This window comes from Pipra filicauda, unplaced genomic scaffold (genome assembly GCF_003945595.2).
Source record: "Pipra filicauda isolate LSUMZ 115617 unplaced genomic scaffold, ASM394559v2 scaffold183_size1465899_pilon, whole genome shotgun sequence".
Taxonomy (NCBI): Eukaryota; Metazoa; Chordata; class Aves; order Passeriformes; family Pipridae; genus Pipra; species Pipra filicauda.
The window spans coordinates 1,405,771-1,431,108 of NW_024104291.1; the positions used below are offsets into that span (position 1 = coordinate 1,405,771).

Sequence of the window (25,338 nt, forward strand, 5' to 3'; positions counted from 1 at the left end):
AGAGGAACCACAGAGCGGGCCGCGAGGTGCGCCCTCTCTTTCCGGCCGGAGGCCGCGCTCTATGGTCAAGCAGCCTCCTGTTGCCTTGGGAACGCGGGGCGGACATGGCGCCCGCGGTCCGGCCAGCGCAGTCAGCGCCGCTGCCCGGGGCGTCGGCCCCGCGCAGCTTTCCTCCAGAATACCCACTGTTTTCGCTAGTACTGGATTTTAGACCATATAAGGACCATATAACAATATAAATAAAAGTATAAAATATATATATGTCAGTGACGTGACTTGATGTTGCATTAGACACACATGGAAGTGTGTGTGCCTTCAAACATGTCTCCTTGGAGGAGAGGGGAAGGAGGCCCTGGCACTGAGGAGCCGCCCGACAGACATGTGTCTAGTTAGATGACAGGAGACACTGGCAGCAGCTGTGTCTGTGACACCCGTGTCACCAGAGGTAGCCAGAGATGGCCACAGTTCGGTCACGTCCTTGGGACAAGAGGATTTGGGAAAGGGCTGAATCAATTAGGTTTGAAAAGACCTATGACTGAACACCACCTTGTCAACTAGACCATGACACTAAGTGCCATGTCCAATCTTTCCTTAAACACCGCCGGGGTCAGTGACTCCACTACCTCCCTGGGCAGTCCTTTCCAATGGTTAATCACCCTTTCTGTGAGGAAATTCCTCCAATATCCAACCTAAACCTATCCTGGTGCAGCTTAAAACTGTCTCCTTTCATCCTCTTGTTTGATGGGTCCAAAGGAGGGCCAGGGAGGCAATCACAGGTCTGGAGAAACTGCCTTAGAGGGAAGATTGAAGGAGCTGTGCCTCTTCTCCCCAGGGGGACCTCAGCGTAGTGTTCCCTGTACTTAAAGGGCACCCACAAAGATGTATGGCATCTCTCTCTTCACGAGGAGCAGTGTAGATGAGACAAGGGGCCACAGGGGCAAGTTGCACCAAGAGAATTTTCTTCTCGATATAAGAAATATTTTTTATACAGTGAAAACCATCATTCAGTGGAAGAACCTCCCCAGGGACATGGTGGAGTCCATATCACTGGGAGTTTTTGCTATATGACAGGACAGGGTGCTCAACAATCTCATTCAGGCTCCCTTTCCCAGCAGAGGCTCTACCAGATGATCCTTTGATGTCTCTTCAAGCCTATGCTGTTTTATTAGACCATCCTTGATGAAGCTATTAGAATCATAGAATCATTAAGGTTGGAAAAGACCTCTAAAGTAATCAAGTCCAACCATTAATGCAGCACTGTCAAGCCTACCAGTAAACCATTTCCCCAAGTGCCACATCCGCACATATTCTGAACACTTCCAGGGATGGTGACTCCCATTTCCCTGGGCAGCCTGTTCCAATGCCTAACCACCCTTTCAGTGAATACATTTTTCCTGATTCTTCCTGGCACAACTTGAGGTAATTTCCTCTTTTGCTGTCACTTGTCACTTGGGAGAACAGATCAACCCCCACCTGGCCACAACCTCCTTTCAGGGACTTGTAGAGAAGGAGAAAGTCCCCCCTGAGCCTCCTTGTCTCCAGACTAAGCATCTCCAGCTCCCTCATCCAGACCTCACCAGATTTGTGCTCCAGCCCTTCCTCAGCTCCGTTGCCCTTTTCTGAGCCCAATCCAGCACCTCAATGTCTGTCTTATCAAGAAAGACCCAAAACTGAACATAGGGTTTGAGTATGTGCAAATTAAAGTTTCTCATGGCAGCAGTCCTGTAGACTTAGGATGTTGGTTGGTTTGATACTTTAGCTACCCTATAATCAGAAGGTTTCCTCCAAATATATAATTTTCATCTCCTGTGTTGTGACTTCAGCCAGTTTTCTGACCTTTGGTATGTACAAGTGTAACAGATCTCTTTAAAGATCTGGGAGGCCCCCTCAATCTCTCTTCTTCTAACCACTTGGTTAGGATCAAAAGATCCAATTTTCTAATGTTTTTTGTCATCTCAGACACTGACTGTGTCTGTTCTTACCAAGGTTAGGAATGTGAGAGGTCTCAGAGAGCCTCCTCACACATACAGCAGAACTGCCGTGCAGTCAGTGGCATGACTCACTGTCAAGGAATCTGTGCTAGGATGGGCACATCCGAAACTCAGCTTAATTAGGAATGATTCAAATCCATTGCCATAAAGAAAAAATTTCAGGACTTTAGAACCTGTTAGTAAATAAAATAAATAAAAGCAAATAAAGAACTTCTGCATCACTCAAAAAGCTTTTAAAAGTTATTTATTTGACATCTCAGGGACCATCCTATGATTCTATGATTATTGTCCTTAACTGGAAGAAATCCATCTTCTAAGAAGTAAAGGAAATACAGTCAGTATCAAATTAGCCATTATGATTTTCAGAGTGATTAAAACCAAGACATATCCAGTATAAAAATAAACTTTCAAATACTAAGATTTTTAAAACACAATTTAGGACCCAGCTTGTGTTCTGTAAAAAAAGAGAATTTTCAGGCTACTGCTTCAGTAACACTTCCTTCCCATTGAATCAGGGTGGATTTTCCCAATTCTTCCAGAAGCATATATATTTAGAAATAGTATAATAATAATAATAATAATGAATGTCATAGGAAAAAATTAAAATTGGGTGGCCTGAGAGATGAGTGCATGTCCTTAGATTATAGACTCCTCACATAAGTGATGGTATTTTTGCCTTTTGTTGATCCTGGAACTGAGGTTCTCTATCTTTCCTTCAGAATAAATAATAAATAATGGTAATAAATACATCAACTAGAGAGCAGGCTGTCTACTGAAGGAATAAGAAGAGATCATAGACACTGAATCCTTCTTTTTAACCCAAGTTCCGGTGTGGAAAGCAGGGAGAAGAAGAGCTTTTGCCTTCTCATTAAGAAGCCAAATTTAATTTGAGCATGTGTTGATGTCACTATTTCCATTAGGATTTTCACATGTGTGACCTGTTCTCATTTGCACCAAGAGACCAACTCTACATATCCATGAGACACATTTGGGATTATTCATTTCTCTCAGGTTGAGTGAGGTTGGTTCGATTCACAGATACATCTCTCTGAATCTAACGAATAGTCAGCAACACTGAAAGAGTAAAATTCTTCCTTTTCCTGGTACTTTTTAAATCCCCTAGAAAGCTATCCCCTAAAGCCCAAGAAAATAGTAACTCTTAAGTGCTTAATTTAATTTGGCAAACAGCCAAAGGAGATCCTTTCATTGACCCATGCATTTCTTCCTGTCTCTCTGGTAGTCTATGGCTTAGTCTCTATGGCCCAGGCCAATTTGTTTTAATAATTGCTTCCTTCCATTCCCCACCAATGATGGCATTTTGCTACCACCAGGTGAACAGGAACTTGTAGAAGAAGTCATGTGATTTGAAGCGAAAACCTTTTTCAGCAATGTGGGGCTGAAAGGATACTTTATACCCTTTGGCTTCAACATCCATTTGAATGCAGTCCAGCAGATCAGAAATACTTGGCGCAGCCTTCCAGGGGCCAAATTTCACCACAGATTTTTTATCCATGTCCAAACTGTTCAGGGCATCCTGACACCTGGACGCGTCCTCCTCAGTTCTGACCACACATACGATGACGCTGGACCGGCGGGATGCAACCGCTTCCGCCCTCGCGATGCGGATCATCAGCTCAATGTTCTCACTGTAGTTGGGCACACGAGCCAGAAACTGCTTCCTTGCCACAAGCTCCCCAAAGATCTGTGGGGAGTCCTCTAGCTGCTTGATTAGAGGTTCTATGTCATAGAACAATGCCTCCTTGTAGACATCCTGGATGCATTGGGTGGGCACTTGGTTACTGCGCAGGTACTCCAGGATGTATTTGAAGTAGGTGCCTGGCCTGTCAATGAAGAACCTCCCTTCAGAGTCAGTCCTGAGTTTGGGCTGGCCGGTGAACATCTCTGCCAGCTTGGATCCAGGGTGTTTCTTTAAGGTGCTCAGCGTTGTCGTGTACATCTCCCCACCAACATTTAACTCCACGATTGGTGACAACTGCAAGTATCACAAGGGGACAAAAAGCATGTGCATTACTAGTCTGAGGCCATCAGCATGGGAGTTGGAATGATTGTGTGAAAAGTGGTATGAGCTCCCATCTCTTGGGGATCAGATGGGAGTATCCACCACATGTATTATTAAAAGCAGATGCAGGATGCTTATACAGCCCTTGCAACCAGAGCAGCAGAAACTTGAACGTTTCTAAATGGCTAAGTCTTTGCCACGTCTTGGGATGTAGGAAAGTGTTGTTTTCCCAAGGGGGAAGAGGGAAAAGAAGTACCCTGCCCAGGAAAGCTGCGAGTGACTACAGGATTCAACACTAATCTCCTAAGTCCCACACAAGCATTGTCCCTGTGGGCCATTGTCCTTACAGCAAGAGCAATATGTGAGCCCTCATCCTCCCCATGTGCAGAGGGACAGGGATGGAACCCAAAGTTGTGCCACTTCATTCTTACCACCTAAGCTGTTCTTTTCTCTTCGAAGGAGGAACTAAAGCTACAAAGACTAAAAACTAAAGTTACAAACACTGAAAAAAATCCAGCACGTCAGAGGTGCTAGAAAGAAGCTGTTTAGCAAAGCACCTAAAAAATGTATGATAGCTTTAGCTAGAGGAAGTAAAGGAAATAATTCATGAAACTGACATGGATTTAAGAGGGAAGAATGTAAAGTTTGTGGATTTGTTTGGATTTTTTTTCTCCCTGTGCATTAACACCATTTTCTGAATTGGAGGAGGTCTGAAGGCCTGGAAAGCTGGGCTTAGTGTCTAGTCTGACCTTCCTGACAGTTCAGTGGTGAAGAATTTTAATAGCCTCCCTTTGCACTTGGTCATTTTACGTAATTCTCAGCAGATGAAAAGAAGAGGGAAGAAAGAAGGCAGCTCTTTCCCCCCCCACCGTCACTGCTGTAATGCAAGTCACAAGCCTGGCCAGGGCCACACCTGCCATTGGGAAGGCGTGAGTCAATAAACAACCCTATTTTCCAGGAGCTCACCTGCGCTTTCTTGGATCCGATCATGCAAGGATCTGCCTCAGTGCTGCTAGTCACATGCCTCAAGTGAAGTGTGTACTTAAGTGCTTAGCTGGATCCCACAGGTACAAACCCATGGGGTGACGTAAGCTCATCTCACAGCTCATACCAAGAGAAGGGGGGGCTCCTGCTGCCCTCTTCTGTTTCTGTCCTTGTACCTACCTATGTGCTTCTGTTGCTCATCTCGTGCCAGCTCTGCTTCTCTTTCATCTTAGTGAGCTGGGTTGGCTCACAGACGATTTAGCAAGTAACAGAGCTGACAAAGGGAAGGAACTAGGAACAGATAACCTGGTGCAGGGAGAAACCTTCCCTTTGAACAGCAGCAAACTCTGAGATTTAGCAGAAATTTGCTCACAGCCTAAGCAACCCAGGGAAGCAATAGAAGATTCAGGCCAAAAACCCAGCAGGAATATTGCTTTGGACTAGTTTGGTGGCTTCGTCTCAAGGGCAATCATTTACCTGGGGGTCAATGACTAATATTATTCTGTCTGAGACTATCTTGTGATTACCATGCGCTGAAGAACACAGCCCAAAGCTGTTTCTGTAGTAAAGTCTGTCATTAGGAGATTTGCCATTAGTCCAAGTGATACTAACAGCTCTCCCCAGCAGGGATCATTTGACAGAAGGGTCTCATGCTTTTGAGCCTTTGCTCCTTTTTCAGGTGGCAGGTTGGTTTTTTCATGCTGTTTGTCACTAATACAAATGGAAAACATGTTCTTCATTAATACAGTAGCCCGACTAACTTTATGTTCATATATCTCAATTAATGGTTTTGGCCTGGCACCAAACTGGTTCCCAGCAGGCTGGAAGAGATGGCACCAGCTGATTTCCAGTTCTGTAACCAGCCAGTAAGGTGACTCTTAGGAAAGTCATTCCCCTATTTGTGCCCAGTTTATTAATCTGTAAAACAGTTACCTCCCTGGGGAACGTTTTATAGCCTACACCTGAAAAGCTCAACACAAGAAGGTTGGGTTTTTAAAGGCAGAGAGGTCTGGAGGAGAGACTGTACAACTATAGCAGAGAAGACAAACTGGTTAGCAACAGACTGAGGGCAGAGGAGAGGAAAAAGAAATCATCTCATCAGTGATTGCTGACTAGTAATATTCTGCTTGTCTGAGATTGCCACTAATTCTCTTAATAGGTAGAAAAACTACTGCTCCCACCTGATGATTCTGCATGTTAACAACACAGGACAGCTTTTGCATCATTAGAGACTCCTAAGAATTGTTGAAAACCCCCCCAAACCCACAGCAGGCCTTTATTTAGGGATCTGACCAATTAAAGTTCCTATTAATTGAACTCCACTTCTTGTTTAAGGAGAAGAAGAACCAATCTGGTTATTTGCTGTTGCCAGACCTTGTATACCTGTGAGGGACTTGGCCCTTCTGTAAGCAAACAAGTGCGAAGATGCCAGAGTCAGACACAGCTGTTTAACTAGGATCTTCTTAGTCATCCATCTGGCAAATCCTGGTGTCTTCAGGATAACAGGTGGGGGAAAAAACCACTCAAATGTAGCCCAAAGAGGGTGCTTTGATCCCTCGTGAGGAGATTGTGCCCTTAAGCCTGTACCTTACTCACCGTATGCAAGCTGCCGGTGACCTGCTTCCCAAGGGGTTTGTGCTCTGACGAAATACTCATCTTCCCCAGGAGCTGAAGGCTCAGCTGTTTGGGAAAACCTGCTGCTCAGTGCTAGGGTCCTGCCCTACACGCAGGGTGTCTCCCAGCTGTGCTCCAAGCCTCTTTCACTTGGTCTTTGTTGGGTCAGCTTTTCCACGCTCCCAACCCAGCTGCTGCCCCGCAGGCTCCAGTTAGCTCTGGCCACAGCCCTGGTACTAGTTGCAGGTGTAGGCAGAGGGGAGGGAACAGCTTGAAAGCGGAAGTATTTGCTCATTAGTTTTCTGGCAGCCAGCAAGGTGCAGGGTGGACTTGGGCTGGCTGCCAGCACACACCTCCTGCAATGCTATCGGTGTGGTGACTAAGTGCCAAACAATCCATTCCAAACAAGGAGCCCCGCAATGTGTGCCTGTGTGTCTGCCTCTGCCTCGACAACTGATTGTCTCAAACCTGGCATTTCCCAGTAAACATTTTTGCAGCTTTTTATCCTCCATGAGCTGCTATTTTAAGGCACAGTTTATCCCAAACCATTTCATTGATCCCATTTGTCATTCCCATTGACGACAGATCAGGGTGTCTACAACCTGTCCAAGGTGGTGGCATTTTCTTTCTCACCCATACAGTCACTGGGCACTGAGTAATTTGGGCAAGATAAATAAAACCAAACTGAAATCTCTGCTTGAGCCTGAACTATTCTTTTCAACTGGTCATAAATATTTGATTATTATCTTTGCATGACAGTGTTTTCTAATATCCTATATCCACCAAATATAGAATGTGAACAGCACCATAGATTTAGTGATAATGAAACTATTTGTTACAACATCAAAACACTCACAAGGATGTACTGCAAATGGGCTTGTAAAAGCTTAAAGGGGGGCATATAAAAAAGAGGGAGAATGACTTTTTACTTGGGCAGAAAGTGACAGGACAAGGAGGAGCAGTTTTAAACTAAAAGAGGAGTGATTTAGATCAGATGTAAAAAGAAATTCTTTACTGTGAGGGTGATGAGATACTGGGCCAGGTTGCCAGGAGAAGCTGTGGTTGCCCCATTCCTGGAAGTGTTCAAGGCCAGATTGGATGGGGCTTTGAGCAACCTGGTCTAGTGGAAGGTGTTCCTGCCCATGGCAGGGGGGTTTGGAACTAGATGATCTTTAAGGTTCCTTCCCAACCCAACCCAAACTGTGATTCTATGATGAATCTATGTCTTTGTTAATTTATTAAATGCAGAGTATCAAATCAGTGAGCCTAAATAACCTCTCCAGAACTAGACCACAGCCCTTCAGAATCTCCTTTGTTTTATTCTAGGTGTTTCCAAGGGCACTGGTGCTTTCAAGTTTGTCTTCAGGCCACTCATCACTTCTGTGTCTTTACTTCATTATGGTGGTATAGATGTAACTTAATGTTTGTAATGAGAGACAACATCTTTTATTAGATCAGCTGACACAGATGGATAAAACCATCCAGGCGTTAGGGCACATGAGCCATTCTCAGGGCTGCTTCTTAGGTATGTCAGATTCTGTTTCACCTTGCTTGGGTTTTTTTCCATTTTTTTTTTCAGTTTCTGTTGGTCTAATAAAAGGTGTTACCTCCTCTACCAACCTTGCCTCACTGTCTTTCATTTCAAGCTGCTTCTTGGTACGAGCAACAAAAGGGAAAATCTCAGACAAATACAGTGCTTCCTAAAAATCTTCCAGGGGGAGATATTAATCATGAAAATCAACAGTGTGATATACAAGGAAATAATTGGCACGAAATCTTCATCGTGCTCATGGACACCAGCTTTGTTGTTTTGAGTTCTCCTGGGATTTTGCTGGGTCTGTATCCTCCCAGAAGACAGCATTAAGGTGAGCAGGAGGTTGAGGCAGGGAGAAAAAAGAGTTAGAATTTGCATTGATTCACTCACCTTGAGAATAAAGTCTGTCCTCACCAAGGGCTCCAGCAAAGCTGGACTCAGACTCTTTTCAATGTTTTGTGCATTTAGGTGAACCTGTCATCAAACCCAAATCCTAAGGAATCCCCAGTAATAACCTATGTCTGAGGTATCTTGGCTGCTTTGAATAGAAAGGTTTGAATTTTCCCTTTGCCAGACCAGCAGAAGTGATAGTACTGGATTCACTAATGAGGTCTGCTTGGGAGCCCAGGTTTTGTGACTTGTAATAAATTTTAAAAAATCAATTGGAATCAATTGGCTTATTGGAAAAGAGGGAGAACTGGAAGATCCACATGTTCTGGGCCTTTGATTCCTGTAAATTCTATTCTTCGGGCTGGTTAATTTAGGTGCTTCAGAAAATATCCTGACAGAGTTCACGTCCATCACATCTTTGATGCTGGAGGTCATAACCTTTCCTTCTGCAGCTACAGAACTGGATAGACAGGTGGACCCTCACCTCTCTCCTCACTCAAGCTTTTCAGTAGGGAAGGGTAAAGAGCAGGAAATTAGTTTACTTTGTTCAAAAGCTCATCTGAAAGGTTTCCCCAAATCAGAATCAAGGGTGGCTAATGGCATTTGAGGCCAAACCTTCAATGCTACTACAGAGATCCTTAGCACTTCAGTGAAAGAATATTTGTTAGCTGATGTCCACAACTCTTTTCTACTGCTAGACCAACCATGGCTTGTCCTTCAGTGTGATGAACATGCTGGTCCGGTCCCCCTGCTCTTTTGCTCCTTTTTTATAACTTGGCTACTTTTTCTGGCACATTATGGGACAAAGAACGGCCTGGAAGTCTGTAAAGTATTTTGACTAGAAGTCACTATGTATGTGAAAAATCTGACTTTTACCCTTTAATCCCACCAACCAGATGACTTGCTTTAAGATGACATTTTTCAGTCCTGCTTTACAAATTACCCACTGTTGAATTTTTTGCCCCCTTTTCATGAAAGATATGATTTAAGTTACCAAGTTTGTAAAATTCTATAAATTGTGCATAACATAATCTTATAAATCTGTAGATAACAATGAGCTGGAACATCTCTGCGCTGGTACGTACATTTACTCAGAGGGTAATGAGGCACCAGCACAGGCTGCCCAGAGAAGTTGTGGCTTGGATAGCAGGTTGGATATTAGGAGAAGGTTTTTCACCCAGAGGGTGGTTGAGCGCTGGAACAGGCTCCCCAGGGAAGTGGTCATGGCACCAATCCTGTCTGAGTTCAAGAAGTGTTTGGACAATGCTCTCAGGCACATGGAGTGATTTTTTGGGTTGTTCTGTGTAGGATCACAAGTTGGACTCATTGATTCTTGTGGGTCCCTTCAAACTTAGGATATTCTACGATTCCTGAAAATTGCTGGGTTGCTCTGGTGACCTGTGGCCAGCCTGCACAATTTGTGAAAATTTTACTGTAAAGCAAAACCATCAGCAGTTTGATTTAGATCTGCTCAGGAATTGCAGCTGGGCTGGTGACTCTGCAGTTCAGGAGCCACTCCTAAATCAAACACCATGTGCTGTACAAACACCGTAGACATTCCTACCTGAGGCCTTCCAGACATTTATCAGCTCCACCCACCTTTTCAGAATGCATGGTTGATGGCTTGTATCTGAGATCTGAGCTGGCTTTGGACAGGCCCCAGGACACCATCAGAAGCCAAGGAAGCAAAATGTCTGCTGGCCAACTAAGTGTGTGCTCCATCTCCAATGAATGAATGGGGGGAGGCACCCCTGGGATACAGATTTAACCATTCATATTGCCATTTGTTAAAACAACCCAACAAGACCATCAGTGCCCACATTCCCAAGAAACTAAATTATTCTCCTTGTACCCATATTCATTGACTTCTTTCCCATGTTTATATCATGTTCAGCTTAGCTCGCAGGGCATTTCCCAATGTTCACACTCTTTCAGAAATGCCTTATTCTCTTTGGGGAAATTTTCTCTGTTATTTTCTGTGCAATTAGATCTTCACTAAAATAAAAGCAAGGGATGGAGTTCCTGCTTTTCTCATTCTTTACAGTCCTGTGGACTTTCAGTTGCTGCTCAGCAATCAGAGCCTCACTAAAGGGGTTACCATGAACATGAACAGGTGATCAAGGCATGGAGCTGCTTCCAGGAGATCAGAGGAAACAGGGTACCATCTGCAGAACATCTGTTAATTTTAGGTGGAGACTTTTAGAGCTGATGAGTCTCTCATTTCAGTATGAAGGATGTTATTTCACTCGTGATATGGCAGATTCAGAGAGCATATTAGCAACACGCAACACAACTGGAGCCTGCAGCACAGGGCATGGTCACAATCATCCTCTCACCACAGATCCTCGGAGATCTCCATTTTTTTAATCAAAAGTGGAAGGATGCTGGAGGACCAGTGTTTGTTCAGCCAAAGCAGTGCTATTTCAAGACATGAATTTGTTTTAAAATGTCCTGAACAGGCAAGGGAACACCTCCCTCTAGTGCCCAGCTCGGTAGAACTTCCCAAGGGTGGTGTCTGGGAGAGAAGGAGTCACCTGGAGGTGGGACCCAGTCTGTACTGAAGGCTCCAACTTGCCTATGAAGAGCTTGCAGCTTCTGCCCACCCACCCAGCGAGGGCTTTGCCCCTGGTCTCACCACAGCTCACAGGGACTGAAGGCGAGCAAAGTCCTGCCTTCCTACTTACCCCAGCTGAGCATCCCCACCTCCTCCTCTGCTCCTGGCTCCAGAGTGTGTCATGGACAAGCAGGGAGAAGGCAGAATTGCACCCTGGGTTTTGCTGGGGCCAATGAGGATTGCGACAGATTGTCCACAGGACTGTGTGTAGCGAAGATGGTGCTGGGTATGAGGAGCTGGGTGAGTATAGGCCATGGGATGGGATGTGCAGTCACTGATTGTACTGGGGAGATGATAAGTTGGGGATCCAGGAGAGAATAGGATGTTAGGGAAGGGAAGGAAGGATGCTGGGGAGCAGGTTGGGATCCCAGCACAGAGCACAGGGTGGTGGCAGGATTACACCAAGGTTTTACAAGGTGTGAGAAACAGAGGGCTGGGGGAACATCCATCCCAAGGCAAATACAAGTCCCACTCTCTGACAGAGAAACCCAGCTCACCTCCCCGCACTGAACCCTGGCCTTGTTGGTCAAGGTCCTGTCACCCTCATGGGCTGGGGGACAGTAGCTATACAGAAGTGACAGCTGGTAGGAAACACAGGACACATGTGCACAAGGCTTTACATTTCATTTACATTATCAAAGAGACCAGTTGCGGGGGGGCAGGATTAGGCACACACAGAAAAAGGCATCTCTTCAAAGTTACAGCTGCCTTCCACAAAGCAACAACACAAAACACTCATTTCCGCTCTGCAGAAATCCCCCTGGGACAGGAGTGAAATGAAGCAGCAGGCTTGCTGGCAGGATCAGCCACAGGACGAGTCGGATGGTACGGGCAGTGCTCGGCGGGTACGGGCCAAGCTCTGCACTGCTCACAAAGGGCGTTCCTTAGTGGGACCTGGCGCAGGAAAAAAAGTGCCACTGGGCTGCAGACAACAGATCACCCTGTGGGGATAATGCACATGGTTTGGTCATGATGTCCTCATTCCTGGCTGTGTTTCCTCCTAAGCAAGGGTTAACACTGTAAAGTCCTGTTAATGTCCTCTGTTGTTACTGTCACCTTTCTACACTCTCCATTTCACTACAAGGATCTTGGCCATAGCCCTGTCTGATGGAGCACAAGGATGTCTACCCAAGGGGTCTCAGGGATGAAAGTCCCACCAGCATGGAGAATGGGTTTGCTTTTTCGGCTGGGACAAGATTGAAGTGTCTAAGCTGTTTGCAGGTGATGTATCAAAGTTAGATATTTGGAGACATGAAAGTGCCAAATTCCTCCCAAAAAATGACTCTGTTACATTTTCAATTAGAGAAAAAAGAGAAACAGATGGAGCAACAGTGCCTGGCAGCTCCTGCAGTCCAGAGTTCAGGGTCCACCAATCACACATCACTTTTGTCCCTGGGACCTTTTGTGTTTGCCCAGAAGCAGCAAGATATTGCCTATGCTGTAAACTGGGGAGTCTTGGGAACAATGTGGAGCTCACAGAGTGGCCTTTGTTCAGTGGTGCATTTTGCATTAGTGAGCAGTTGAGAAAGACAAATACAGGAGAATGTATCTGTTGAGCAGTGAAGTGCAGACTCAGAAGTCCTGGGATTTGGGGATGTGATGCAAACATTGAAAAGCCACACAGCTGACGGGGCATAAGGAAGAGTATGTTACCCCTCAGCCAGCTCCTCCTCGGCACTCTGTGTCCCCAGGCTCTTACCTCGGAGGCAGGGAGTGCAGGCTCAAGAGCTGGAATGATCTTCACTGAGGTTGATCTCCTCCAGGATCTGGCTGTACCTCCGGGTGAGGGCTTTGGTGTTTTTGGTGAGGTCTGTCAGAACTTGCTGCAAGCCGTTGACATGATGGGAGAGGCGCTCCTCCAGATTGCTGTCTGCACCCTCATCTAAAGCTTTTTCAGCGTCAGTGCCAGTCGGGCTCTGGTCGTTGACAGAGGCCAGGCCTTTCTCCACCATGGGCTTGATGGACTTGAGCAGCTGGTAGCGCTCATAGAGGTCTGTGTGGCTGCCTGCGGCCAGGGCCGCCCCCTCCTCTTGCGGGAAGACCCCTCGGAGCAAGCTGGGGAACATCACCTCCTGCTCCATCTTCTGGGTGGCTGAGAAGTACTGCTCCATGGCCTCTCTCCCACAGCTCTGGCAGCGCTGCTCTGGGCTCTTCTCCCCGTCCTGCTCCCCGTCCCCGATGGGGGCTTTTTATGCAGTGCCGAGGCACATCCCTGAGGCACGTCCCTCCTCTGCTGTCCAATGCTGTCCTCCCCTGCCAGCCCCATCCAGGCTGGATGGCTGCAGGGCCAGGCTTGGCTCCACCCCAGCTGGGGCTTGGCTACACTGTGTCCCTGTGCAATCTCTCCTGACCCAGCCTCCCTGTGGCCTTCACCCAAGCTGGCCAGGGGTCCCACTGCATCCCCATGGTGTGACCAGGACAGTGAGAAGAGGAGGTGCCTGGGGTCTCTCATGTACTGTCTCATCCTGTCCTGTAACCACCATCCTTACCACTCCTGAAGGCCTGGGACAGTGAGTCCAGCACCTTCCCCCAGTGCAGGCAGGCTTTAGGCAAAGCTGCCTTGATTTGGGCATTTCTGAGGAGGGGGGAAGGAGAAAAAGTGATGGGTTTATCCAGAGAGGGGGAGTCCCTTATGTGCCCTGCCTGGCAACCCAACTTCTTCAGGGCTGGTCTGGGGGTCTCACCCAGCCCAACCATGGCAACTGGCCTTGAGAACAACCCCTGCTAAAAGAGGAAGGTGATAATGAACAGGTGATACTTGTCTGAAGGGTATTTTCCCCAAACTGGTTATTTAAGGAGTAATATGACCATCAGGATTAAATGGTGACCAGAGAATGAAAAAAAAGACTTTTAAAATTGAGAGGATGTCAGCCAGAGGAGAGGCATGAAAGTTCCAAGTGTGAGGGAAGGTCCTTGGACAAGAGTCAAAACCTGTCGAACCCAGTCCAAAGCAGCCGTGCTGGTATCCCAGACTCCAAGCAGGCCTGGCAGAGCATCCTCCCTGTTGGGTGCTGTGAGCAGCCTGCAGCCAACTCCTGAGCAGGGACAGAGCCAGAGTCAGCACTGAAGAGGATGGAAGATACATCTGGAGCTGATCTGCTCCAAACACTACTAAAGCAGGGTCAGCGACTGGAGAGGTTGGAAATCAGATATCTCTGAGGATGGAGACTCTGCCATCTCTCTGGGCAGCCTGTGATGATGTTTACTATCTTCAGTTTTAGGAACAAAAAGAAGTTTTTCTCACATTTAGATGGGATGTCCTGTGTTTCAGTTTGTGCCCTTCACCATCCTGTCACTGGACACCACTGGGAACAATCTGGCTCCATCTTCTCTGGCTGCATCCTCTCCACCTTCATCATAAACACTGATTGGATCCCCCTGAGCATTCTCTTATCCAGTCTGAACACTCCTAGCTGTCTCAGCCTTTCATCATGTGGAATATGGCCCAACTCCTCTATCGCTTTTACAGCCATTCACTGGACCTGCTCCAGTACATCCGTGTCTCTCTTGTACTGGAGAGCCCAGAACTGGACACAGCACTTCCAGGTGAGGCCTCACAGGGCTGAGCAGAAGGGAAGGATCCCCTCCCTCCACTATCTTTGCCTGAGGACACCTTGCTGGCTCACAGCCAACTCGGCTGACAGCAGAGCCAGACCTGGGGGGTCCAAGCGTGAATTTGTGAGGTTCTTTCCTCCAGCATCTCCCTGAGCAGGCAATAGGCAGCAGCAGGAGGTACAGCCGAGACCAGAGCACCCCAAATTGAAAGGCAGGGGTGTGCAGATGGGAAACCTGCCCTGCGGGAGGGGTGGGGATGCTGGCAGCCCCCCATCCTTGGGGGTGGGTGGTTGTGTGATTAGGACTTCTTGGGCCTGGTTAGAGAAGGGAACTTGGGGTTTCTCATTCTTTTGACATTTTGGGTCAAAGCTGTACTTTCTCTCTTGTCTTCCTGACACTGAGCCTCTGTGCCCAGGTCACTGCTCTCTGCTGGCTTTGATGCCCCTAAACAGATTTAAAGGAAGTGTTGCCATCCTGATTTGCTTCAACGATATGAACAGAAAACATATTTCCCCGTGGTGGATGGTGACAGTGCGGGTGCCCCGGGAGCCTGCCCAGGGCAGCGCAGAGCCAGCATCCCCTGCCAGGCCAGAGACGGCCTGATCTGCCCCGTCTGCCAACATCCCGCTGGGACCAGCCCTGGGTTTTTCCAGGACAAAGACCTTTCCTGTGGCCATCTAACATCTCTTATCAGCTGTGGCCAGCAGGGGTGTTCAGCAGCAGCAGGGCATCCTGAGGGCTTGACGCATCCCTGGGGCAGTGTGACGCAATGCCCTGCAATCGGTGCAGGCAGAAGGTTCCTGTGACACACCGGGGTCGGGGCCAGCTGAGCAGACAGCGGCTCTCAGAGACAGACCCACAAGTCCTGGGGGGTTGCAAGTGGCGCAGAAGACGTCAGCAAGCCCTTCCAGCTGTGCCAGGGCACAGACCTTTTCTGGGAACATCTCGCGTCTGTCATTGGTCGTGTTCAACAGTGATGGGGAGTGCTTCATCCTATTCCTGGTATGACACTTCGCTGGAGCACCACGAGCCTCTCCAGCTGCTGAGCATGCTGCCCGAGCCCAAAGCCACTGCTGGAGGTGACTGCAGGCCTTCCTCGCTGTGGCACTGTCATGGCTTAACCCCAGCCAGGCACCAAGAACCACCAAGAGCTGCTCACTCACCCCACTACGAGTGGGATGAGGGTGAAAGTGAGAAAACACATGGGTTGACATAAAGGTAGTATAATAGGGAAAGCAAAAGCCATCCTGCAAACACAGCAAAACAAGAAATTCATTCACCACTTCCCATGGGCAGGCAGGGATTTAGCCATCTCCAGGACAGCAGAGCTCCATCGCAGGTAAAAGTGACCTGTAAAGACAAACACAATCACTCCAAAAATCCCCCCTTTCTTTCTTCCTCCTCCCACTTTACATACCGAGCACGATGTCATATGGTATGGCATATCCATTGGGTCAGTTGGGATCACCACACAACTGTCCCTGTTGTGTCTTCTCCCAGATTCCCATGCTCCTCCAGCTTCCTCATCAGCATGGCAGTACAAAATACAGAAAAGGCCTGGGTGCTGTGCAAGCAATGTCAGTGATAACAACTGTGTATTATCAACTGTGTGTTCAGCACAAATCCAAAACATAGTTCCATACCAACTACAGTGAAGAAAATTAACTCTACCCCAGCAAAACCAGCACAGCTGGCCTTGTTTTCCAGGAGACACAGATCCCCACTCTTGAGCTCCAGACAGGTAGACCACCAGAGGGACATAGCATCCTTTGTTGTCCTCACCTCACTGGGAACCAATGTCCATCCATTCCTTATGGTTCAACATCCGGCTCTGCAATCAGCCTGGGGGCAGAGGAGCTCCAAAGGCAGTGCTCCATCATGCCCCACCTGGAGGTGGCATTGCAATGGGGATGGTCTAGGTCTCTCCCAGTATACCCCTCATGCTCCATTTTCTCTCGATAAGACAAGGCTACAACTTTGCCCAGGCTGAGGAGGGACACGGTGGGGCAGATCCCCTCTGAAATCCTGATGCTGGCTGGAGGGATTTGTGTTTGGTCCCTTTTGAGGAACTTGGCAAGTGGCACCTGCTTCTGTAGAAAAGCAGGACTTTGGGTTGGTAGTGCAATTAGCTACTTGGGTGTCTGGGGCCACAGGCCTGGGGTTTGGGCAAGCCTCCCCCCAACCCGCCATCCTCCTGGGGAGCCCATCCCAAGCCACAGCTCAGGAGGGGGAGATGTCACCACATGTGTCTCCAAATGATCCCACGTTGTCCCCAGCACCTCCTGCTGACAGATCGCCATGACTCTGATTGCCCCAAGCCCCTTGAAACTGTCCTTGTCCTCTCTTGAATCTGACCAGGACCCTTTCAGATGCGAGGCAGCTCTGGATCTGGGCCCCAGCTGCCCCCTCCAGAGTCCCTGGGCCCCACAGTTGCTCACTCAACCCCAGCTGGCTGGACACCCTTTCCCGGCTGCCCATGCTCGAGCAGGACAAGCCAAAGTCAATGTGGTCTCAGCAGCTGGGAGATCAGGCGACAGGAGATGAGAATCTCCAGTGTATCCCAAAGCTCTGTGTCTGGACATGGGGCTGGGGTCCCGGGGCCGGTTGCTTTCCAGAGCTGCTTTGAGCTACAGCTCTGCTGCCCCTCAGTGTCGCATGACTGGGCTGAGCGTTGGACAGATTCACGCTCTCTTGTGCGCAGAAATCAAGCACCGGCTTTTACTGGTGTTGCTGTCAACACAAGGAAGAAATTTTTCAGCCTGAAGTTGTTGAGATAAAGGTACAGGTCGCCCAGCCAGGTCGCATGTGCCCTGTGGTTGCAGAGTACTCTGAGATACTTGGTCTAGTGCAGGATGGCCCAGCACAGAGCAGGGCATTTCACCAGACAATCTGTGAAGATCCCATTCAACCCAAACCATCCCAGGACTTTGTGATTCTTTGTCCCTTCAAATTCCCCATCATTGCCCGGGAAAGTCCCCTCCCCACAGAGCCAGTGTCTCCCTGCCCCACGCTGGGGCACTCCATGAGAGCCCCAGCCAGTTGAAAGCACCACACAGACAAATGGCTTCACAGGGCTTCTTTTATTAGCAAAGACTGGGGGAAATACCCTTGGAGTCCAGGTACCAGCTGGAAAAGGGCTTGGCAGTTGCAAGGGACTGTTGGAGGTTGGGGCCGTCGCACAACACCTCCACCTTCGTCCTGCTCTTTGAAAATAAAGAGGAGGGCACGAGTCTGCAGCTCTTCCAATGGAGTTCCCAGCACAGCCAGATGCTTCTTCCTATGAGGATAAGGCAGCATCTGGTTCTCCGGTGTCAATGCCAGCCCTGGGAGATCAGCTGCCACGGTGCGAGGAGGGCGAGTGGGAGTGGGGAGGAGCCTGCGATGTTCAGCGATGGGACGTCTTCTGCTTCCTGACACCAGCACCCATCCTGCAACGGCAGCCGTCCTTAACTCCAAGGGTCATCCCCGGCAGACATATAGTCCACCAACCCTGGGTCCACAGATCTTGAACCCCTGGAGTCTCTGCCTGGAGGGATGGGATGTGCCCACTTCTGCAGCATGGAGATGGGTACCTGCCCCCATTTGAGGGGACAGCCCCCCTTTCAAGGCCCTTCCCAGGAGCTTCCCACCCCTTTGCAGTGTTGGGGACCTCTCCAGGGACACCACCCCTTGCCTTGCTGCCCCTGAGCTCTGTGGCCCCTCAGCTCTTACCTGGTGGCCAGGACAGGATCACCAGCTGGGCTGCCCCTCGCTGAGGTTGATCTGCTCCAGGATCTGGCTGTACCTCCGGGTGAGGGCGTTGGTGTCCCTGGTGAGGTGGGTGAGGACCTGCTGCAAGCCCGTCAGGTGGTGGGACAGGCGCTCCTCCAGCTGGGCATCCACAGCCTCGTTGCCGTCCGAGGATGTGTCCGTGTCGCTGTCGGCACCGGTGGGGCTCTGGTCGTTGACAGAGGCCAGGCCTTTCTCCACCATGGGCTTGATGGACTTGAGCAGCTGGTAGCGCTCATAGAGGTCTGTGTGGCTGCCTGCGGCCGGGGCCGCCCCCTCCTCTTGCGGGAAGACCCCTCGGAGCAAGCTGGGGAACATCACCTCCTGCTCCATCTTCTGGGTGGCTGAGAAGTACTGCTCCATGGCCTCTCTCCCACAGCTCTGGCAGCGCTGCTCTGGGCTCTTCTCAGGGTGCCTGCTGCTCCCCGTCCCCGATGGGGGCTTTTTAGGCAGTGCCGAGGCACATCCCTCCTCTGCTGTCCCCTCCTGCCTTGGCTGGGCTGCATGGCCGTGGGACTGGGCTTGGCTGCAGCCCAGCTGGAGCTCGGCCACACAGTGTCCCAGGCTCTGTGCAATCTCTCCTGGCCCAGCCTCCCCGTAGCCTTCACCCGAGCTGGCCGGAGGTCCTGCTGCATCCCCATGCCAGGAGCAGGGGAGTGGCAAGGAGCGAAGGTGCCTGGGGTCTTTCCCTCTGTCCCACTCCTACCCCTCTACATGTTCAGTTGTGGGGCCCTGTGAGAGTGGGTCCAGCTCCTGCCCCCCGGGGCTGACAGTCTGCAAACAGCTGTGCTGCCAGGGGGTCCTCACCTCCTCCTCTTCTTGCTGCCATGCGCTTGGGACGTGAACGCTCCGGGGACATTGAGCAACCCCTGTCCGTTCCTGCCAGCCCGGACACGCCAGGAGACAGTTATGTAAAACCTCACTGGGGGTGCAGGGGTGCACTGCTGCATGGAATCCTACGTGGGGTCATGGGGACATACAGTGGGGACAGAGATGGGACCAAACGCCGCAACGGAGAACTCCTGCAGTCATGGAACGGAGCCATCACTGCCCACAGCGGAGCACAGATGGTGCCACCACTGCCCCTGTTATCCCCATCCTGGATCAGAGGCCATGGCTGGTCAGTGGCCAGAACTGCCTATCTCTGTGTATCTTGCAGGATGTGGCAACTGGAGGAAATTGTTCTATTTTGGGAAAGGCCGGGGGGTCCTTCACCCCTTTTGCAACCCTCAGTGGTGGCAGCTCTCCAACTGACCCCTCATATCCCAGCCAGGTGCCCATTCTGCCACCTGCCCTCTCCCCCTCAGACCTGAACCCACTGCTCCTCTTGTCCCTTTCTGGGTGCCCCTGGCATCTCTGGCTGTCCTGCTGTGGAGCCCAGTGTGGCACTGACATGTGCATACACTGCCAGTCCCATGCTCTCGGGATGTCTGGCCACCATGGAGTTTCCTGGAGGTGAAGGGACATCACAGTGCCCCCCCAGCATGGGGGTGAGGAGGCTACCTCTGCCCTGGGCTTGGAGCTTCGCCGTGGATGTCATGTTTTAACCCCAGTCAGCAACTCGGCCCCACGCAGCCACTTGCTCACCCCCCACCAGTGGGATCAGGGAGAGAATTGGAAGGGTAAAAGTGAAAAGACTCATGGGTTGAGATAAAGACAGTTTAATAGGGGAAGTAAAAGCTGTGCACACAAAGAAAGCAAAACAAGGAATTAATTCACCGCTTCTCATGGGCAGGCAGGTGTTCAGCCACCTCCAGGATAGCAGGGCTCTATCACATGTAATGGTGACCTGGGAAGACAAAAGCCATCACTCCAAATGTCTCCCTTTTCCTTCTTCTTTCCCACCTCCATGTGCTGAGCATGATGCTATATGGTCTGGGATATCCCTTGGGTCAACCCTCTCACTGGTGGGGGGGGGGAAGAGCAGAAAAATCTTGGCTCTGTGTGAGCCCTGCACAGCCATAAGGAAAACATCCCTGTGTTACCAACGCTGCTTGCAACACAAATCCAAAACACAGCCCTGTATCACCTACTCTGAAAAAAACTAACCCTACCTCAGCCAAAACCAGCACATTCTCCCCCCTTATTCCTTACCATTTATGTCATGCTCAGCTCTCACACTGTCCAATACGTTCTTGTGTACCACCACCCCCTTCCTATCCCTTGATTCAATATGCAGATACCATTCCCTTAGTCTACAGACCACGTCTGTGAAAGCTGTGTAAAGTGCCCATAAAGGTCCACAAAACATCCACTGAGTTCATTTAGTCTGTGACTTTGGACTCCATCCATTACGGTGGTCAGTCAGGAAAGGAAAGGTGGTGTGTTCAGAGGAGTTATTGGGCACCAAAGCCAACTCAGGTGTGGTCACTGTAGCACTTGCACTGCTTCTTGTAAGGCTTGTCCTCCACTGGTATGGATGGTTCCTTCCACGCTAATTTATGAAACAGGCAACTCAAATAATGAGATACAGCAATTTAAAGATATTTCCATTACGATCTCCAACCTGGTCCCTCTGGACCAGGTTATAGGGTTTAACTTTGCAATAAACTCCTCCCCATGCCCCTGCTTCAGCTTGAACTAACCCACAGACTGAAGTCCTTTAGGGCTGTACCTGCTCCACGTGGAAACTTATCTGTGCACCACAATCACTACCACAGAGGTATAGACTTATCCACATCTACAGTTGCTTTGAGGTGCACCCGTTCCAGTGTGGCCTAATCCATGGGCTCTTCTTGCTGCCATGTGCTTGGGACATGAACGCTCTGGGGACATTGAGCAACCCCTTTCTGCAGACATATGGAAATCTCGCTGGAGATACACTGGAACTCGGATATCTGGGGACAGAGGATACAGATGGTGTCCAGAGACTGGGGACCCCAGAAACATCCCCTTTCCCTAGGCTCTTCCTGAGCTCAGTAGGGATGTGGACAGGGACTGAGATCTGACCCCATGATGTGTAACTCCTCTGGCAGCAGCACAGAACCATTGCTGGACCCAGGGATTTGTGGACATGGGTACCCTGCCACTGTCCCCATCCAGGGAGGGCGAAAGCCACAGCCAGGGCATTGGCCAGCATTGCCTGTCCTCGCGTGTCCCTGTGGCATGTGGCAATCAAGGGAAATTGTTCTATTTGGGGAAAGGCTGTGAGGTACCTCATCCCTTTGCAACCCCTAGTGGTGACAGCTCTCCCACGGTCCCCATTTGTCCCAGCCAGGTGCCTGCAATGCCAGCCACCCCTTCCCTGCCAGACCTGTCCCACCACACTTCTTATCCCTTCCCTGTGCCCCAGTATCCCTGGATGTCCTGCCATGGGGCCTAGTGATGCACTGAGGTGTGTGGGTGCTGCTGGCCCCATGCAACCAGCTGGGAGCTTGGCCACATCAGAGCACCTGGGCCACTGCAGAGCTTCTTGGAAGTGCAGAGGCATACTAGGGCTCTGGGGACAGAGGGACACAGGGGATGCTCTGCCCTTCTGCTCCCCCACCTCTTCCTAAGATGCTCATAGTGATTATGGCAGCAGAGTTGCGGGTGACTTGGGTTCAGCAGACTCAAGTTGCGCCTCAGCATCCCAATCTTGGGACATAAATAATTACCAAATCCTCTCTGTGCCTCTGGGGACCCCCTCAGCCAAAAATGGTCCCCCACATCCTGCTGTGAGAGACGGGGGGCAGCTGCCACTGCCAGCAGTGATGACAGGAGCAGGAGGAGGGGGACTGTGGCTGGAGTATGGCACAGCCACCATGGGGGTGCAGCATTGCTGGGTCTGGGCTGAGCTGAACTGGGGTGCCCAGCCCCAGGTTGGGGCCCAGAGAAGGCTGCTCAGGGCCATCAGGGCCCCCGGGAGATGCAATGAGATTCTCAGCTCCCTGGTGCCACAGGCTCCACGTTTGGGCAAGCCTATCCCTGACCTACTGCTGTCCTGGGGAGTCCATCCCCAGAAACAGATCGGAGGTGGACTGTGCCATCACACGTGTCCCCAAGTGTCCCTGTGTCATCCCTGGCACCTCCTGCTGTCATATCCCCCCATGGCACTAGGGGAACCATGGTGCCACAGCTTCAGGGTGCTGAGCACAAACTTACCCTGGGCTATCTGTGACCCAGCTGCCCCATGGAGAGATGGAGATGCTGGGTCAGAGATGTCCCATGGATTGAGGGCATGGCTGGGAAGGGACCTCATGTCCTGGGGAGCTGTTCCAAGCCTCCCCCCAACCCGCCATCCTCCTGGGGAGTCCATCCCAAGTCACAGCTCAGGAGGGGGAGATGTCACCACATGTGTCTCCAAATGATCCCACGTTGTCCCCAGCACCTCCTGCTGACAGATCACCATGACTCTGATTGCCCCAAGCCCCTTGAAACTGTCCTTGTCCTCTCTTGAATCTGACCAGGACCCTTTCAGATGCGAGGCAGCTCTGGATCTGGGCCCCAGCTGCCCCCTCCAGAGTCCCTGGGCCCCACAGTTGCTCACTCAACCCCAGCTGGCTGGACACCCTTTCCCGGCTGCCCATGCTCGGGCAGGACAAGCCAAAGTCAATGTGGTCTCAGCAGCTGGGAGATCAGGCGACAGGAGATGAGAATCTCCAGTGTATCCCAAAGCTCTGTGTCTGGACATGGGGCTGGGGTCCCGGGGCCGGTTGCTTTCCAGAGCTGCTTTGAGCTACAGCTCTGCTGCCCCTCAGTGTCGCATGACTGGGCTGAGCGTTGGACAGATTCACGCTCTCTTGTGCACAGAAATCAAGCACCGGCTTTTACTGGTGTTGCTGTCAACACAAGGAAGAAATTTTTCAGCCTGAAGTTGTTGAGATAAAGGTACAGGTCGCCCAGCCAGGTCGCATGTGCCCTGTGGTTGCAGAGTGCTCTGAGATACCTGGTCTAGTGCAGGATGGCCCAGCACAGAGCAGGGCATTTCACCAGACAATCTGTGAAGATCCCATTCAACCCAAACCATCCCAGGACTTTGTGATTCTTTGTCCCTTCAAATTCCCCATCATTGCCCGGGAAAGTCCCCTCCCCACAGAACCAGTGTCTCCCTGCCCCACGCTGGGGCACTCCATGAGAGCCCCAGCCAGTTGAAAGCACCACACAGACAAATGGCTTCACAGGGCTTCTTTTATTAGCAAAGACTGGGGGAAATACCCTTGGAGTCCAGGTACCAGCTGGAAAAGGGTTCGGCAGTTGCAAGGGACTGTTGGAGGTTGGGGCCGTCGCACAACACCTCCACCTTCGTCCTGCTCTTTGAAAATAAAGAGGAGGGCACGAGTCTGCAGCTCTTCCAATGGAGTTCCCAGCACAGCCAGATGCTTCTTCCTATGAGGATAAGGCAGCATCTGGTTCTCCGGTGTCAGTGCCAGCCCTGGGAGATCAGCTGCCACGGTGCGAGGAGGGCGAGTGGGAGTGGGGAGGAGCCTGCGATGTTCAGCGATGGGACGTCTTCTGCTTCCTGACACCAGCACCCGTCCTGCAACGGCAGCCGTCCTTAACTCCAAGGGTCATTCCCGGCAGACATATAGTCCACCAACCCTGGGTCCACAGACCTTGAACCCCTGGAGTCTCTGCCTGGAGGGATGGGATGTGCCCACTTCTGCAGCATGGAGATGGGTACCTGCCCCCATTTGAGGGGACAGCCCCCCTTTCAAGGCCCTTCCCAGGAGCTTCCCACCCCTTTGCAGTGTTGGGGACCTCTCCAGGGACACCACCCCTTGCCTTGCTGCCCCTGAGCTCTGTGGCCCCTCAGCTCTTACCTGGTGGCCAGGACAGGATCACCAGCTGGGCTGCCCCTCGCTGAGGTTGATCTGCTCCAGGATCTGGCTGTACCTCCGGGTGAGGGCGTTGGTGTCCCTGGTGAGGTGGGTGAGGACCTGCTGCAAGCCCGTCAGGTGGTGGGACAGGCGCTCCTCCAGCTGGGCATCCACAGCCTCGTTGCCGTCCGAGGATGTGTCCGTGTCGCTGTCGGCACCGGTGGGGCTCTGGTCGTTGACAGAGGCCAGGCCTTTCTCCACCATGGGCTTGATGGACTTGAGCAGCTGGTAGCGCTCATAGAGGTCTGTGTGGCTGCCTGCGGCCGGGGCCGCCCCCTCCTCTTGCGGGAAGACCCCTCGGAGCAAGCTGGGGAACATCACCTCCTGCTCCATCTTCTGGGTGGCTGAGAAGTACTGCTCCATGGCCTCTCTCCCACAGCTCTGGCAGCGCTGCTCTGGGCTCTTCTCAGGGTGCCTGCTGCTCCCCGTCCCCGATGGGGGCTTTTTAGGCAGTGCCGAGGCACATCCCTCCTCTGCTGTCCCCTCCTGCCTTGGCTGGGTTGCATGGCCGTGGGACTGGGCTTGGCTGCAGCCCAGCTGGAGCTCGGCCACACAGTGTCCCAGGCTCTGTGCAATCTCTCCTGGCCCAGCCTCCCCGTAGCCTTCACCCGAGCTGGCCGGAGGTCCTGCTGCATCCCCATGCCAGGAGCAGGGGAGCGGCAAGGAGCGAAGGTGCCTGGGGTCTTTCCCTCTGTCCCACTCCTACCCCTCTACACGTTCAGTTGTGGGGCCCTGTGAGAGTGGGTCCAGCTCCTGCCCCCCGGGGCTGACAGTCTGCAAACAGCTGTGCTGCCAGGGGGTCCTCACCTCCTCCTCTTCTTGCTGCCATGCGCTTGGGACGTGAACGCTCCGGGGACATTGAGCAACCCCTGTCCGTTCCTGCCAGCCCGGACACGCCAGGAGACAGTTATGTAAAACCTCACTGGTGGGTGCAGGGGTGCACTGCTGCATGGAATCCTACGTGGGGTCATGGGGACATACAGTGGGGACAGAGATGGGACCAAACGCCGCAACGGAGAACTCCTGCAGTCATGGAACGGAGCCATCACTGCCCACAGCGGAGCACAGAT

At 51.1% G+C, this 25,338-nt stretch overlaps 4 protein-coding genes across 5 annotated transcripts; all 4 read right to left on the reverse strand.

Moving 5' to 3' along the window:
- Nucleotides 1-3,312: 3,312 nt before the first annotated feature.
- On the reverse strand, nucleotides 3,313-6,651 carry KCTD14 (potassium channel tetramerization domain containing 14). 2 transcript variants are annotated; one of them, XM_039380026.1, is made up of 2 exons: nucleotides 6,592-6,651; nucleotides 3,313-3,984 (listed from the first exon to the last, which is right to left on the reverse strand). In XM_039380026.1, the coding sequence occupies exons 1-2, from the start codon at nucleotides 6,649-6,651 to the stop codon at nucleotides 3,313-3,315; spliced, it is 732 nt and encodes a 243-aa protein (XP_039235960.1). The 2 variants fall into 2 exon arrangements, with proteins under 2 accessions (XP_039235960.1, XP_039235959.1); XM_039380025.1 differs by having other exon boundaries at nucleotides 6,583-6,651.
- A 5,101-nt stretch (nucleotides 6,652-11,752) lies between these two features.
- On the reverse strand, nucleotides 11,753-13,319 carry LOC113998401 (mid1-interacting protein 1-B-like). Its single transcript, XM_027741098.2, has 2 exons — nucleotides 12,847-13,319; nucleotides 11,753-12,088 (listed from the first exon to the last, which is right to left on the reverse strand). The coding sequence occupies exon 1, from the start codon at nucleotides 13,256-13,258 to the stop codon at nucleotides 12,869-12,871; it is 390 nt and encodes a 129-aa protein (XP_027596899.2). The 5' UTR covers nucleotides 13,259-13,319; the 3' UTR covers nucleotides 11,753-12,088; nucleotides 12,847-12,868.
- A 4,892-nt stretch (nucleotides 13,320-18,211) lies between these two features.
- Nucleotides 18,212-18,904, reverse strand: LOC113998404 (mid1-interacting protein 1-B-like). The gene is made up of 2 exons (XM_039380017.1): nucleotides 18,414-18,904; nucleotides 18,212-18,228 (listed from the first exon to the last, which is right to left on the reverse strand). The coding sequence occupies exon 1, from the start codon at nucleotides 18,831-18,833 to the stop codon at nucleotides 18,432-18,434; it is 402 nt and encodes a 133-aa protein (XP_039235951.1). The 5' UTR covers nucleotides 18,834-18,904; the 3' UTR covers nucleotides 18,212-18,228; nucleotides 18,414-18,431.
- A 4,701-nt stretch (nucleotides 18,905-23,605) lies between these two features.
- On the reverse strand, nucleotides 23,606-24,694 carry LOC113998405 (mid1-interacting protein 1-B-like). Its single transcript, XM_027741102.2, has 2 exons — nucleotides 24,212-24,694; nucleotides 23,606-23,928 (listed from the first exon to the last, which is right to left on the reverse strand). Exon 1 carries the CDS (start codon nucleotides 24,629-24,631, stop codon nucleotides 24,230-24,232), a length of 402 nt encoding a protein of 133 aa, XP_027596903.1. The 5' UTR covers nucleotides 24,632-24,694; the 3' UTR covers nucleotides 23,606-23,928; nucleotides 24,212-24,229.
- Between the last annotated feature and the right edge of the window lie 644 nt (nucleotides 24,695-25,338).